This window comes from Rhineura floridana, chromosome 15, assembly GCF_030035675.1.
Source record: "Rhineura floridana isolate rRhiFlo1 chromosome 15, rRhiFlo1.hap2, whole genome shotgun sequence".
Lineage (NCBI taxonomy): Eukaryota > Metazoa > Chordata > Lepidosauria > Squamata > Rhineuridae > Rhineura > Rhineura floridana.
The window spans coordinates 35,979,515-35,994,888 of record NC_084494.1 but is presented as its reverse complement, the minus strand read 5'-3'; the positions used below and the strand labels follow the sequence as shown (position 1 = coordinate 35,994,888).

Here is a 15,374-nt window from a genome sequence, read left to right as displayed (position 1 = left end):
TAAACTAGAACTGAGGTGGCTGCGGGCATGGACTCCTCTGTCTCATCCCCCATCTGCCATAATGGTGATAATAATAATACCAGTCTACCTTGCAGGGCTGTTGTAAGGATGACTGACCTAGTGTTGGCCACCAAAGTCCCATCAGTCCTAGCCAACACAGCCAACGGTCAGGGTTGATGGGAGCTGAAATTCAGCCACACAGGTTTCTCACCCCTGAGCTACAGGTCACAGGCAGGTACGCCTCAGGATGTAGGAATGAAAGGAGGCAGCAGCATGGCTGTGGGAGAACCTGTATGATGTGAACAAGCATGTTTGGTGCCCTTCACACTTTGCATTTTTGGTGTAAGTTTCAAACATCTCCGGTGCACCCCTAAAAAATGTGATGTGTTCAACGGACCATCCTGGGCCATGGGCAGGCTCCAATTAGCCGCCTGCAGATTGTCCAGGGGGCCCCAGTGAAACGACCCTCTTTTCCAGCAAAATGGCAAAAGCCAGCCTCCATTTTTCTCATGGGTGTTTCAGGAAGCCGCCCACAAGCTCCCTGTTCTTGTAGGCTCTTATGAGATTTAGTTTTTTTTGCTTTATAAATCTTACTCTATTTGTTCTAAATTGTTGCACTTCTAGGATACTGACCTTGGGCTTCCATTTCCCCCCCCCTTTTGTAGCTTCTGAGTTGAAAAAAAGTGGATTCAAGAACTGAAGTGCACAAGTAACTGTCAAATATCTGACCGTCATGAGGTCTAGGAACTTGCTCTTTGTTAGAAAAGTACATGTGAGGCTAAATACACATTTGTTGCCCTTCACACTTTGCATGCTCCAAGTTACGGAACAGCAGCCCAGAGACACCTAGAGCTGTACCTGAGGGAGGGGAGCAACCGAAGAATTGATTCTGTTATGTGCATTGTGCAAAAACAAGGCCCATAGCGGGGGAGGAAGATGGAGGCGGACAGCAGGCACACACCATCACACGGCAATCCACGTAGTAATTTTGTCCTGTCATTGTGCAATAATCATAATATTTCACCCTCCACTGAACAATGGTTTTTAATCTCGTAAAACATGTTATTTCCCCCTCCTTCCTTCCATGGCAAGAGGGAGCTTTATTTAAATAAATTAATTTTTCTGTGCCTAAGCGGGGACCTGCAAGCACAGGGCTAGTTCAAATCTTGGTGCTCCTGCTGATTTCCAAGGTGCCCAGGTCAAGTGACTAAATCCAAATACAGGAGAACAGCCACCATTCACTTCTAGAGGGAGGGGGGAAATAAGGGGGTATACTCAAGGGACACTCTTATGTTGGGGTACAGCCAGATTCCTGCCCCCAGAGACCTCCCCCAGCCATTTAGAATCGCTGCCTCTTCCCATCTGCACAGCTCCACCTGGGGTCCTACTGCTTACAGCACCTCCTCCCCCTCCTCCCACCTTGTATGAGCCCGCCCACTTTCTGAGGTCATCATCATCCAAGGCCCAGTTCCTGGCGCCCATACCTTTCGCAGGCCTGGCAGGCAGGGACCAAACATGGGCCTGACCAGTGGTGGCACCCAAGCTGCTGAAAAGCCTCACTAGAGCTACATTTGCTGGGCACCTGCTAGGGTTGTGCTAGAATTCCACCCAATTTGGATTTGGCATCGAATTTTCCATCAATTTGCTTATTCGCTCTCATTGCGGATAGGATTTTTACGTAGCAATTTTCTGCTGCTATTTTTGGAAACTTTTTTTAAAAATCCACATCTAAGATATTGATATTAATATCAATACTTTTATTGATATTTGACATTGAACTTGTCAAGGAGAAAGGAGAGCTACATTTCTTAGATCAAAACAAAATATTTTTGCAAGATCATTCCTTTGGTATCAAGAGGAGTGGTAACTGAGGGGCAGTAGTTGATGTATAGATGGCTGAACCTAACTGGAGGCCAAGAAAAAGCAAGCTCTTCATCCTCTGACTTCTGTAGGCCTTTATACCTTCATGAGGGTTAGAATCTTGCTTTAAAATGCTAATTCTGAGCAGCAAAATTCAACAGATTCAAGGTGGAATCCTGCAAAACCCCGCCAAATGAAGAAGCTCTGCCTTCCAAACTCCACTCTTGAATGTTGCCAGAATATTGTTCAGTCTCTCTCTCTCTATATATATATCCTGATTGACACTGCTTTTTCCTTGCTGCCATCCAGGGCTCAGGTGCTCTCCTTTCTGCAACTCTGATTCTAAAAAAAATGTGTAAAGCAAAAACTAATTTTTGCATCCTGTAAAAATTAGGCAATTTGCATATATTTCCTCATTTGTACTAATGGGCAAACTCCTCGGCAAACCACAAAATCCATTCATTCCCACAGCGCTCTCCTGGAAAATGATTTTTTAAAAAATTAAGAAAAACACCCACTTTGTTGGGAGAAAGCTCTTTTTAAAGAAATGGGTGAAGTGAGCCCTCCTTCCCCTACCAGTTCCCTGCCATCCTTCTTAAGGGGAAAAAAACCCACCTTCCCCTTCCCCGCTCTTTTCAAAAGTAAGCTTTTTGGTTTGGACAGAAAGGAACCCCCATTTTAAGTGGGGCCAAACCGTGGAGTGATTTGGTCCCAACTCTAAATGGGGAGAGGCTTTTCCATTTCAAATGGGGAAGGGCTGTAGCTCAGTGTTAGAGCACTTGCTTTGCATGCAGAAGGTCCCAGGCACAATCCTCAGCGATCCCTGTCTGAAACCCTGGGCAGCCACTGCCAGTCAGTGTAGACAGTATTGAGCTAGTTGGACTAACAATAGACTCAAAAGAAGGCAGCTTGCTATGAATGTTTAAGTTTGGCGTAATTCATTCTGCTTTGAGGGGGTGGCAAGGAGCCAGGGAGAATACTGTTATAGGTTTGGGGGTTGAGATAGATGATTTCTATGAGTCCCCTTCCAGCCTCTGATTTGGAACCCTGCACCCGGAGGTGAGAAACCTGCTCTGCTGGTCAGATGAGTCTCTTCTGTTAATCTAATAAAGTGGCCAGGTAAGTTAATGGGCCTATCAAGTGCCCATTAACTGGCGAATGGGTCAGGGAGATCCTATTGTTACTGAAACTCTTCAGCAGAGCTCCCCCCCCCCATCCTGAGGCCAAGAAGAGGCTTGTGTTTTTAGTTGAGTCTGAGGAAAGGCTGGGAACTGGAGGCAGGCAGAGAGGCTGGATCTCTGCACCATGGCTTTAGGATGCCTCCTGTAAGCCTGATGGAAAATGCAATCTGTTGGACTGCTGATGCTTTGAACTCCATCTCAAGCTCAGGCTGGAATGTGTGTAAATAAATAAGCCATATTTCATAAAGACACCACAGACTCCGCTGACCTTCTTTCCAAGGAAACCAAACCCCTGGGTAAGCATAGGGACCCTTGGAGATAACTCACTGCTCCAAGATTGCGGTGGCACACAACAATACTAAAGCCCATCCTGGTTTACTGCAAATCCCACTCAGCACCATCCCTGTAAATTTCAAGAGATAGCTGCCCACACATTTGCAAACTTCTCTTTGCACCCTGAAGGGCTGAAACCATCTTCTGTTGTAAACAAAAAAAACAACCCAGAAAATTTGAGATTGTCTGGATGCCGGATTTTGGATGCAAAGGGAGATATTCAATGCTAGCCCTGCTCAGAGTAGACCCACTGAGGTTAATAGGCAGAGCTAACTTAGGTTCATTAATTTCAGTGGATCTACTGCCTTCAAGTCAATTCCGACTTATGGCAACCCTATGAATAGGGTTTTCATGAGGCTGAGAGGCAGTGACTGAGTAGGACTCAGTTGAATACAACCCAATACTAACTGCCAAACATGTTTGGGTGGTGGGGTATTGTCCTGCCCTAATCCCAAGGATTGTCTTCAGCAAACGTAAAACAGAAAAGGATGCGCACCCCCTCCCCAAAAGCCTCGAGGGGGTTAATGTCAAAATCTGGCGGGATTATTGGAGTCACAAAACAGCGCACCGTCCAGATCTGGAGCAATCACTGAATTCTTCCCCCAAGTGTGTAATTATGTGGGAGAATAAAGCCAGTGGAATCGCAGATTACGGTGGCGCAGCTGCCAACACCCCCCCTCTTTTGCACAGTTGGAGCAACGGGAGAATTAGCTGCAGCTGAAAGGCAAAGAGCAAGCCAGTCTCTTGGCTCCTTGCTGGCAAAGTTAGCCAGGGAGGGGACCAGGCAACACAGGAGGAAAGCTGTGTGATTTGGAGATGGGGACAATGGCCCGGGGGCGGGCGGGGGGGGGGGCAGGAGAAGGAACAAAATTCTGTACTGCCTATCCAAGAGATCCTGCGATTGGTTCCTGGAACTCTGTGGTTTGTTGTGAAAAACACCTCTAGGGGATACTGAAAAGTATTTCCAGGGGAGACCAGCTGCAAAAATCCTAAGGGTTTATACACAGCTTTGGAATGTTTGAAGCACCTTTGCATACGTCCTGAGTAATCCTTACAACAACATGGCAAGGTGGGTCTGTATCCTCCAGTTGGTAGACGGGGATTTGATGCAGAGCGGGAGAGAGAAGATGGGGCAGGCGAAAGAGCCAAACCAGGGACAGTGGGGTGCAGTGGTGAGAGTGTCAGAGTAGAACTGGGGAGACCTGGTTCAAATCTGTGCTCAGTCGTGAAGCTCAATGGATGGCCTTGGGCCAGTCATTTATCTCTCACTTTAGCCTACATCACAGGGTTGGTGCGAAGATAAAGTGTGGTGCAGAACTATGTCCACTGCTCTGAGCTCCGTGGAGAATGGCCAGGATAGAAATATTGCACTGCGCCAGCCAACATCAGCAGCCCCAGAAGGGCACATCAGCTCAAGGTGGGCAGCGTCGCACCAGGACGCTTTTGTACAGTCTTTGCACCGTCCCGTTGTCCACGCCCCAGTCAGCACTTGCACCTCTTTTGCCCGTTCTGGTTCTCCTTCTTTGCAAGCCAGACGCATCCCGTCCTCCGCTGACCCCAGAGCCAGCTTGGGGCACGGGGAACGAAGGGTCTCTGTGCGTGCTGCCAATGTGAGGCAATCTAGGTCAATTAGACTGAGTGGCCAGCGCAATCACCGCCTGGAGGGCGGCCAAAAGTGGGCGAGTCACCTTTACAAGGGGAAAGCAAGGTGGCAGTCGTCACAGCACCTCCCTTCCGACAATGTAATGACATTGGGCTGGGTGGGGGCGGGAGAAGTGCAGATAGGCTGGGTTTCAACTGATGGGTTTGGGGCTGGGCCTTGACTCTCTGCCAGACTGAGGGGAATTCAACACCCGTTGGAAAGAAAGAGGACAGGGTGTGCAGCCAGAGGCTTGATGGCAAAAACTGGGTGCCTAAATCATCCAGCACCAAGGTCTAGCCATCCATCCATCTCTCTGTCTGCCTCTCATACGTGCAGCTTTAGTCCACTTACCTGGGCAGAGAGCAAGGACATTAGAAGGTCCCTTCGTTAACAGATATCCCATCAACCCATCCGGAATGTGGTTAAGGGCAATAAATGTTCAAGACGCAAAAGCCACCGTCATGAGAGATAATGAGGAATAGGAACCTACGACGCTACCTTACGCTTCCAGGCCATTCCCCATCCAGCTCAATATTGCCTACAGCCAGTAGAGCAGTGGCAAATTCAGACATGCAGGGTCCCTTCATGATAGCCACACCAGGCCCCCCTCACAGCCACGCCCCCTTGCTCTCTGTGTCATCTCCAAGTCCACACTCCTCTACAACAGTCGTCTTTAGGAGCCAATAAGCATGAAAGCGGAGGCTGTGTGTTAGCTACTGAAAAGAGTCTTCTCAGTGGACGACTCACCTCCTTTCACTCTGATTGGCTCCAATCAGCACAAAAGGGCAAGGCCCCTTCTCAGTGGCTAAGACACTCCCCTTTCATGATGACTGGCTCCTACATAGGAACCTGGTTGGGACCCTGCTCTGAAACCCCCCATGACCATGGGCAACTATGCTCCTGGTCTTCAGTGACTAGCAGCGGCTTTCAGGCAGGGGACATTCTCAGTCCGAACCTGGGACCTAATCATGCAAAGCAAGTGCTCTACCACGGAACTACAGGCCTTCTCCAATTCAGGCAGAGAGAGAAGGTGGAGAACCTAACACTGGTGAAGAAGTTTATGCTGAATCTGGAAAAGGCTGGAGAGAGGAGGCTATGACATGGTCTGCCACACAGCATCCCCCCATACACCTCCATCCCCAGTTGTCTACTGCTCATGATTAGGGATGGGGGGGGATTTGCTATGGTCTGCATTTTGACAAAAGTGTATATATTAGAGGGAACGTGTGCATGAAAAATGTATACATTAGTGAACATAACATACAAAAATGAATGCTGTAAGGGAGAACTGATTGCGAAAATGTGTGTATTTTTAGGCGAAACTGCACACAAAAAGAGTGTGGGTCTATCAGGAGAAATGCACACTAAAACACCAATGGATTTTCACACGGAATTAAGAAATTGCTGATGTGGAAATGTGGCAAATGGAGAGTAAGAATGAGAAACTGAATCTGGCAGATTTGTCCATCCCTGCTCAGAATGGCTATAGGCAACCTCCAAGATCAGAGGCAGCAACATGGCCCTTGACTCCATGTCAGTGGGGCAGTGGAATCTGCTCTAGGTTTTAGTCTGAACTTTCAAGGGGCTGTCCAAGCACTGCTGGATCTGGCCAGTGGCCAACCAGATGCCCTAATGAGAAGGCCAGAAGCAGGCCCTAAGCAGAACAGCACTCTCCCCACTTGCCATTCCCAGCAACCGGCATGCAGAGGAATACTGCCTCCGAGACAGGAGGAAGAAACAAGCCATCATGACTAGTAGTCACAGATAGCCTTACCCTCCATGAATCTGTCTAATCCTTTTTTTTAAGACATCCAAGTGGGTGGCCATCACTACATCTCGCCCTCTCTCTCTCCTACCCACCCACCAAACTTTTGACAACAGGGAGACACAGCGAAAGGGTCTCGAAACCAGACAAAAATCTTGGAGGGATGCATATGGAAGGAGGTGGCTCCTCTGGTCCCAGGCTGTGCAGGATTTTAAAGGATAAATGCAGCACCTTGAATTAAGCCTGGAAACGAACCGGCAACAAGGAAGTCAGCAGAGGATCAGCTTGCCCTAGACAAAATACCTTTGCGGCTGCTTTCTGGATCAATCAATGTTTCCAGGCTGTCTTCAAGATCAGGCCTCCCATAAAGCGCATTGTGGTTATGCTCCATAACTGCAAGGGGAAGGGCAACAGCTCACTGGTTAGAGCATCTGCCTTGCTTGCGGAAGATCCCAGGTTCCATTCCCAATGGCATCTCCAGGTAGGTCCCCTGCCTGAAATCCTGGAGAGCTGCTGCCAGTCAGCGCAGACACTACTGAGCTAGATGGCCCAATGGTCTGATTCAGTATAAGAGACCTGTCTCTGTTGCTATGAAGCTCCTTGACTGCTCGATGGGGCCAGCCTTATCGCGGAGCCTGACCACTCGTGAGGGGTGGAGGTTCAGTATGTCGCAAAACAAACTTCCAATCCTCAGGCTGCTTTCTCAAAAACCCAACAGCCAAAAGCCCAGAAGCTGGGCGCCTTCCCGTTTTACCCCCTGCCTCCATCTCCCTCCCTCGTTTCCATTCCTGTTTCCCCTAGGTCAAATTTTAGATTGTAAGTGCCTAGAGGAAGGGACCTGCCCTTTTGTGCTCTGCAAAGCAACGTGAACACTGATGGGAGCGATAAAATAATCATAAGCAGATTCAGCGTTAGGCCTGCAGTTCCCCGCTCCCCACCCCTTTGTATGGCTCGCCTTTCTCTTCATGTCTTCCACATGGGCTGAGTGACTCAGGGAAAAGAGAAATGAAAAAGCAGCCTCCATTCTCCTTGTCAAATTAGGGGCAATTTAAACAATTGGTCCCCCTCCAGATGCTTTAACAAACCGCTGATTGATTAATCAACATGACCTTAATATTTTTCCCTGGCTAAGCCCTGGGAAGATACTTGCTGTCGGCATTAAAAACCGCTGCTAATTGCACTAATGTGATTGATTAGGAAATTGGCCCCAGGTCAAAGATGGTAATTAGTACAGGGGAAATTGCTGGCCAACAGCCTCTTTCAGAGATGTGCAGGGAGAGGATAATTTGCCAGTCAGGCAAGGTGCTGTGAGTCAGGATTCCTGGGTTCCAGTTGCATCTGCCCCAGAGATGGCGTTTGCAAGTGGTTAGAGTTTTATGGGTTGTTATTTGTGTTTTACAACAGGGATGGGCAGACTTCAGGCTTCGTTGATCTATATTGGTGTTTTACTAGAACTCCAAGGTCCCCTCAGGGCTGCCCCTACCATAAGGCAGAGTGAGGCCATTGCCTCAGGCACACGACTTTAAGGCTTTCAAATTTCAGACAAAAACCCGGAGCGGATTCCATTGCGCCACTGACATGGGGCCACCAGCCACCACTGCGACTAAGATGAGGGAAAGAGGAACCTGTAGTCCTCCAGAAGTTGTTGGCCTCCAACTCCAATTAACCCCGACAATGAGCCATGCTGGCTGGGGCTGATGGGAGATGTCATCCAGCAACATCTAGATGCTCATCCTTGGTCTCAACATTTCTGTCCCATTTAACACAACATCCTTAAGAATTTAAGAAGCGGCCCCTCTAGTTCTGCATCCTGTTTCCAAGAGTGGTCAACCAGATGCCCCCAAAAGGCACAGAAGTCCCACAACCAAGATGTGAAGGCAACAGCCCTCCTCCACATGGTTCACAGATATATTGCTCCTGAACACAGAGGTTCCATCCAGCTATCTAACAGTGATCAACAGACGTTCCCTCATCCAAGAATTAGACTAATCCTTAAAAAAAAGAAGGGGGGGAGACATCCAAGGTAGTGGTCATCACCCACATCTTGAGGCAGTGGGTTCCACACGTTAACTGTGTGTTGTTGTGTGACAAACATTTTCTTTTGTCCACCCTGAACCAACTGCCAGTCTGTTTCATTAGATCAGTTGTGGGGAACCTTTGGCCCTCCAGATATTGCTGAACTACACCCATCAATCCTAGCAAGCATGGCCAACAGCCAAGGATGATGGGAGATGTAGTTTAACAACATCCTGGAGAGCCAAAGATGGAACCCACCCACTCACCCCCAACAGAATATTACCCTCTCCACAGCTCGGAGGCCAAACTTACTTCTCTACGCCACCTTCTATACAAGCCACTAGTCCTCATTGCAAAAAGCTTGCTCATGCCACGCTAGGCACACTCCCTGCCTCTCCGTGGGGCTAAGCCAAATACTTGAGCACCCTAACGCTTAGACTCCACCCTGTTCTGACCCCCAGTGGCCCCCTGAACCAGCCTCTGTTTTTAAACGCTCTTTCCAGGACACAGCTGCAGAAATACAATAAAGGAAAAACCTCTTCCATAGTTTTCAAAAGTTTTCAGCTGCCTCAGTTGCTCATTTTTTCAAAGCTGGTCATTATTAGAATTCGCTCTCTACAGACTTTGGCTTCTCTTGCAAACCTCAGGGTGGGCAGGGGGGATGCAGATTGGACTGAAGGGCAAGGCGTACCAACAGTGAGATGCCCCCTTCCCAGTGCTGGAATCTGCTTACGGGGCAGGGGGGACAGGGAAGAAAGGCAACCAACGGGGGGGGGGGAGAGAGAGAAACGGACAGCCCCTTGCCCACCCTTCCCAAACAATAGGCAGATGTTTATCCCTATTTCATGGAACACTTGTTATTTGGCTGATAATTACCCCACGGGTAATGATAGTAATCAGAAATTGCTGCAAGCCTGTATTCTTCCAAGGCAGTTAATTTATTTAATTACACACTTTGAAGCTGCATTATTTAAATGGTGATTTATTGCATGGCTAATCAATGCTATTTTATCTGGGCAAGTGCCTGCGCTCGCCTGTGCCTGCCTGTGTATGTGTGTGTTGGAATGAAGCAGCAGCCTGGCCCTTTTCTGAGAGGAATTAGGAAGTGGGGGTCGGATGAGACAATGGACAGACTCTGGAAGAGAGAAGATTAACTGTCTCACAGCAGGCACACCAAACAGGGCGATTATCTTGCGAGAAACACAGCTCAGTGGTGGCAAGTTCAGTCCCCCACATCTCCAGTTAAAAAGGTCTCAGGTAACAGAGGACAGAAAAGACGTTCCTCTAACAGAGAGCCTACTGACGGTCAGAGTAGACAATACTGGGATACATGGGCTGTCTGTCTGTCCTGATCTAAAGCAGCTTCCTAACCCTCAGCTTTGATTTCCTTTCAGAAGTTAGTCACGGTCTTCAGAGGTCCTTGCAACTGTTACAGCTGAGTTACTTTGCACATATTAATTGCAAAAAATTGCTTACAAGAGCAGCAACAACATTAACTCGCATCCCACTCTTCCTCCAAGGAGCTGGTGGAGACTGCATGGTTTCCTTTAGGGGAAGGGCATAGCTCAGTGGCACAGCACCTGCTTGGCATGCAAAAGGCTGCAGGTTGACTCCCCAATGGCATCTGCAGGTAGGGCTGAGGGAAAAACTCCTGCCTGGAACTGCTGCCAGTCAGTGCAGACAATACTGAGGTCAATGGTCTGACTCAGTATAAAGCAGTTTCCTGTGTTCCCTCTTTTTATCCTCACAATCTCTATGAGAGGGTACTGGACAGAGATAGGTTTTTGTCCTTCTCAGTTGACAGCAGTTTGAAAGAGAAGGTGAGACTATCATAGCTGCTGGATCACACCAAAGGCCCAGATGTTCCAGCATCTTGTTCTCACAGTGGCCAACCAGACGCCTCTTTCAGGAAACACACAAGCAGGACGTGAACACAACATCCCCTCTCCCACTCCATAAAGTGGTGGCTGTTCAGCCAACTCGTCCTCACTTTTGCTTCCAGTAAAAAGGGTTGGAAGGTTTTTGTGTTGTTTCCAAAGCCTGCTAAGTTTGTTTATGCAGAGGCAACAATGGGACAGGAGAAACATGTGCTTACATCAGGGGATGCAACCACTGAGAGGGAGTAATTCACCCAAGATCACCTAGGGACCTTCATGGCCGGGTGGGGATTTGAACCTGGGTTCAGTGGAGACTGGTGGCTCCGATGTCAGTGGGGCCATGAATCTGCTCTGGTCTTAGGCCGAACTTTCAAGGAAAGGACTAAAACCCAGAGCGGATTCATGCCCCCCCTGACATCAGAGCCACCAATCTCCACTGAACCCGGGTCTTCTCAGTCCTAGTCTGGGATTTAAATCGTTAACACCACACTAACTCAAAGATCACAATTCCACAAAAGGAAGACTATAACAATTAAATATGGGCATTAGAATATAATTATTTGAGATTCCCATCTTCCTTTTTTCCTTTTTTTCAACCACACAAAAAAATAAGATCAAGTGTCTCTTTAAATTGTGTTTTAAATTGTTTTTAAAAGATGTGTTTTTAAATTTGTATATTTGTTTTTAATGTTTTTAGTTATTGTAAACCGCCCAGAGAGCTTCAGCTATGGGGTGGTATATAAATACAATAAATAAGTAAAATAAATAATAAATAACCCTCATGGCTCTTTTAAGAAAAGATGTATCTAGAAGCTTGCGGCTTCAATGCCTGTTGAAATGTCAGGAGCCAGAGTGATGGTTAAATAAGGTTTCCTGGTGGTTGGGGACAGGACTTCAGTGCCCTGCAGGGGTTCTTGACCTCCTCACCCCCACCATGACTAGTAGAAGCAGGACGGGGGGGGCACTACAGAATTAATGCTGCCCTGGGCTCCTACCGGGAGAAAAGGCGGGATATAAATCTAATAAATAAATAAATAAAATAATCATGCGAAGTTGCTCAGGTTGCAGAATCTGGGTTTTTATTGGCACATAATTTAATCAACAATGGTGCACACAATGATGGAAGGGCACAGTTTATAACCATCCCTGACCACAATCCTGTTGAACATGATGTTTACATTCAGCTCGCAAATAGGGATGCCACAGCCTTGGCCTAGCTGGCTCCCAAGAGATACCCATGCATCCCTCAAGCGATCAGCACAGCAAAGGCCAAGCGGACTGGCAACTGGCCTGTGACGCCTAAAAAGATCAAGCCATCGTCACTCATGGCACATCGCCATTTCACTCAGTCAGGTCTACCAAGATGGCTGCTGCGTGCCATTGACACATAGGAGCATTTCCTGCAAGCCCCTACCACCACCACCACCACCACCACCACCACACATTTAGCACCCACCTTTGCCAGCCGGGGAAGGCCCGTCAGCTCGCAGGCTCCAGGGCGGGTCGCCGTGGTTGGCAAAGTCACGCATCTTGAGGTAACTGATGGTAAGGCGGACGATGGAGGCCTTGTCCAGCTGGCTGGTGATGGCTCCGGGCAGCGGCAACATCTTGGCCAGTTCGTAGAACTCAAAGTTCTCCTTGCCTCGGCGGGAGCGAGCCGCGTTGCGGGACTTCTCCTTACGCAGGGCCTGTAGGCTGGGGTGGGGTGGGGTGGGGAGGAAAACGGAATGGGACAAGGTTAGGACGGGGGCGCTGGGGGAGCCAACAGAGCCAACACCATCCAGCAAGGTACAACTAGCTTCCTGTGTCTGCCATTTAACAGCTCACAGGAACAGGCTACCCATCAGCAGAATAAACAACTTCTGCAAAGAGAGAAGGACAAGAGTGTTTCAGTCAGTTCTTCCCAAGGGCCTCCTTTCCACAGAGGTTCTTGCTAAAAACAAGGGAACAGAGATGCTGTCTGTATCATTTGAACTGGCTCTGAGGCTCCATCCGCACAATACATTTAAAGCACTATTATACCACTTTAAACAGTCATAGCTTCCCCCAAAGAATCTTGGGAAGTGTAGTTCGTTAAGGGTGCCGAGAGTGGTCGGGACACTCCCTACGCCCCTCCCAGAGCTACAATTCCCAGAGTGGTTTAACAGTCAAACTCTCTTTCTGGGGAATTCTGGAAACTGTAGTTCTGTGAAGGGGCCTCCTAACAACTCTCAGCACCCTTCACAAACTACAATTCCCAGGATGCTTTGGGGGAAGACATGACTGTTAAAGTGGTATAACAGCACTTTAATATATGGTGGAGATGTGGCCTGTCTACATTCAATTGGTGATTCACACACACAACATGGCCATAATCTTTATAGTTCAACACAACTCCCGTGTCTGACTCTGTGATAACCTGAAGATATTTTTTTTAAAAATGAGGAGCGCTATGAATGAACAAAAGGAATTGAAGAAGACACTTCAGCAACAAGCATCAGAATGCAGTCTGTAACCATCCACCCAGACCAGTAGTTAGTTTGTTTCTGTCATTATCTAGATCAGCCTTTGCCAGATGCTGATGGGGCTCATGGGAGTTGTAGCCAAAAATGTCTGGAGGGCACTACGTTGGAGAAAGCTGATGGAGAACAATAAATGGTCATCAGAAACCAGGGAGGAGAACCTACAACCAAAATTAGAACAGAGGTGGTATATGTGTGCGCGTAACAGCATCCCTTTGGGTGGTACAAAATTACTGAGAAGAGGCTTCTAACCATCTAGTCTGCAGTCTGAGGCGTCCCAGGAATGACTGAAAATACAGTCTCCTGCTTCCAGTCACAGAAGATAAGGAACAATATAGGCGAAGATAAGTGGGAAGGGGAGGGATGAGGTACGCTTGTATGTGCGAATCAGATTGAATACCAGGGACACAATTTGAGGAATGGACCCAATTTGGGACCTACTTTTGGGGGGCAGTGTTAGGAATAGAGTTCATTGTGATGAAATGTGGCAAGCCAACATATTCACAGTACAACAAATCCTTCTCTGGGGCAACTGCAGAGAAGAGAAACCCAAAAGAACCTAAGAAGTGCCTTCATTTCTTTACTTTGTCTCAAAATTGCGCTGGATGAACAAACAGGAGGACTTTTTTATATCAACTATTTGTTTCATTATGTTATTTGGACCATGTGTAAAATAATAATTTTTAAAAATTAAAGTCCTATTGGTTCAGACAAAAGGCTTATGTAGTCCAACAACCCATTTCCCACAATAGCCAAACAAACGCCTCACGGGAAGCCCTCAAGCAGGATCTGATCGCAACAGGCCGCTCCTCAGTGACCGGATTTCAGAGGCATGGAACCTCTTGATACTGGGAATGCACAAGGTTGAGGGTTCTTACTTTCTCCCTTCCTCCATTACATAAAGTCCTTTTATGTCGAACATTAGTACACCTAAGCTCACAGGTTATCAACAGCTGTCGTCCAGGGCAGGCGGAGGACAGAGGAGGCCCCACTCAAGAACTATTCAATCTTGGGAGGTACCAGAAATTTTCTATTTCGCAGTCAGACTTAAGACAGTACAACAGTCTTTATAATATGTGCTATTTTTTCATATCTTGTGTACTACAACTAATAAAATGCATTCTAGGTGGTCGTGGCCAACATTGCACAAACAGAAAAACAGAAAAATATATCAGCAAGAAAGACATTGCTGGATATCCATTTAACATCAAAGTATAAGACTTTGAAGGCACATCTTAGTTAAAACAAGTTACAATAGATGAAGGACTGAATTAAACTCTAAGTTATATTACAGAGCCAAAGTTGCAAAGTACATGGAAATGCATGTCATGATACATCACCCATCAGATGCCATGGATGGAACAGATGGATGGTTTTCCTGCTTTCTTCGACCCCCCACTCCAGCCGGAGCTGAGGGGTCCAGGGTGCTATAAAACCTGGCCTTTTATACACTTTCTTATCAAAGGGAAGATGTGTACCCATGGCTGCTTCTCCTTTCTGTGCCTCTTCATGCAATCTTTTCAGGCTCTTCATCAGGTCCTTAACCAGACGCTCCTAGCGGGACTTCTCTCCACAACTAGTGAGCTTAACTTCGCCATATAAGGAACTTCCTTTTACTTTTCTGTTGATATTTTCCAGAGCACATTGGCTGTCTGCCCAGACATCTTATCTTATACTATGGTTCATAATAAAACATTGCTTTATTCAGACTGGAGGGCAAGCCCATTTTTAAGATGAACCTTTTTTTACTTTTTGCCTCTCATGCATCAATAAGCTATAAGCTAAGCAAAATAAGCAAATGTAAATGATTTCAGCACATTTTATGCATATTTTAAGCCATTATCTGGGCTGGCCCATGACACTCTGATCCTGGACATAACCTATAGCAATCATGACTAGTAGCCACTGATAGCCTTTTCTTCCATCCACTTGGCTAATCCTCTTTTAACAGCAGCCCAAATTGGTTGCCATCACCACATATTGTGGAAGCAAATTCCGGAGTTTAAACTGTGCTGTGTGAAGAATTTCCTTTTGTCTGCGCTGCTTCTCCCACTGTTCAGCTTCACAGGATGACTCTGCTCAGATCTCATACGGTCAAAGAGCGATAAAAACTCACAATCCGCTGTCTCCACACCCTGCATAATTTTGTGCACCTGCACTTTCTCCCCACTCAACCTGCTAAACTAAAAAGCCCCAAAG

The 15,374-nt window shown here is 47.3% G+C and overlaps 1 protein-coding gene across 4 annotated transcripts in view; it reads right to left on the bottom strand.

Annotated features, from left to right (window-relative positions):
• Positions 1–15,374, bottom strand: part of NPAS1 (neuronal PAS domain protein 1) — an 84,872-nt gene that overhangs the window by 45,539 nt on the left and 23,959 nt on the right. For all 4 annotated transcript variants that reach the window (XM_061596782.1, XM_061596783.1, XM_061596781.1 and 1 more), the window contains exon 3: positions 12,131–12,369. In XM_061596782.1, coding sequence (XP_061452766.1) covers positions 12,131–12,369 — 239 coding nt within the window. The remainder of the gene's footprint in view (positions 1–12,130; positions 12,370–15,374) is intronic.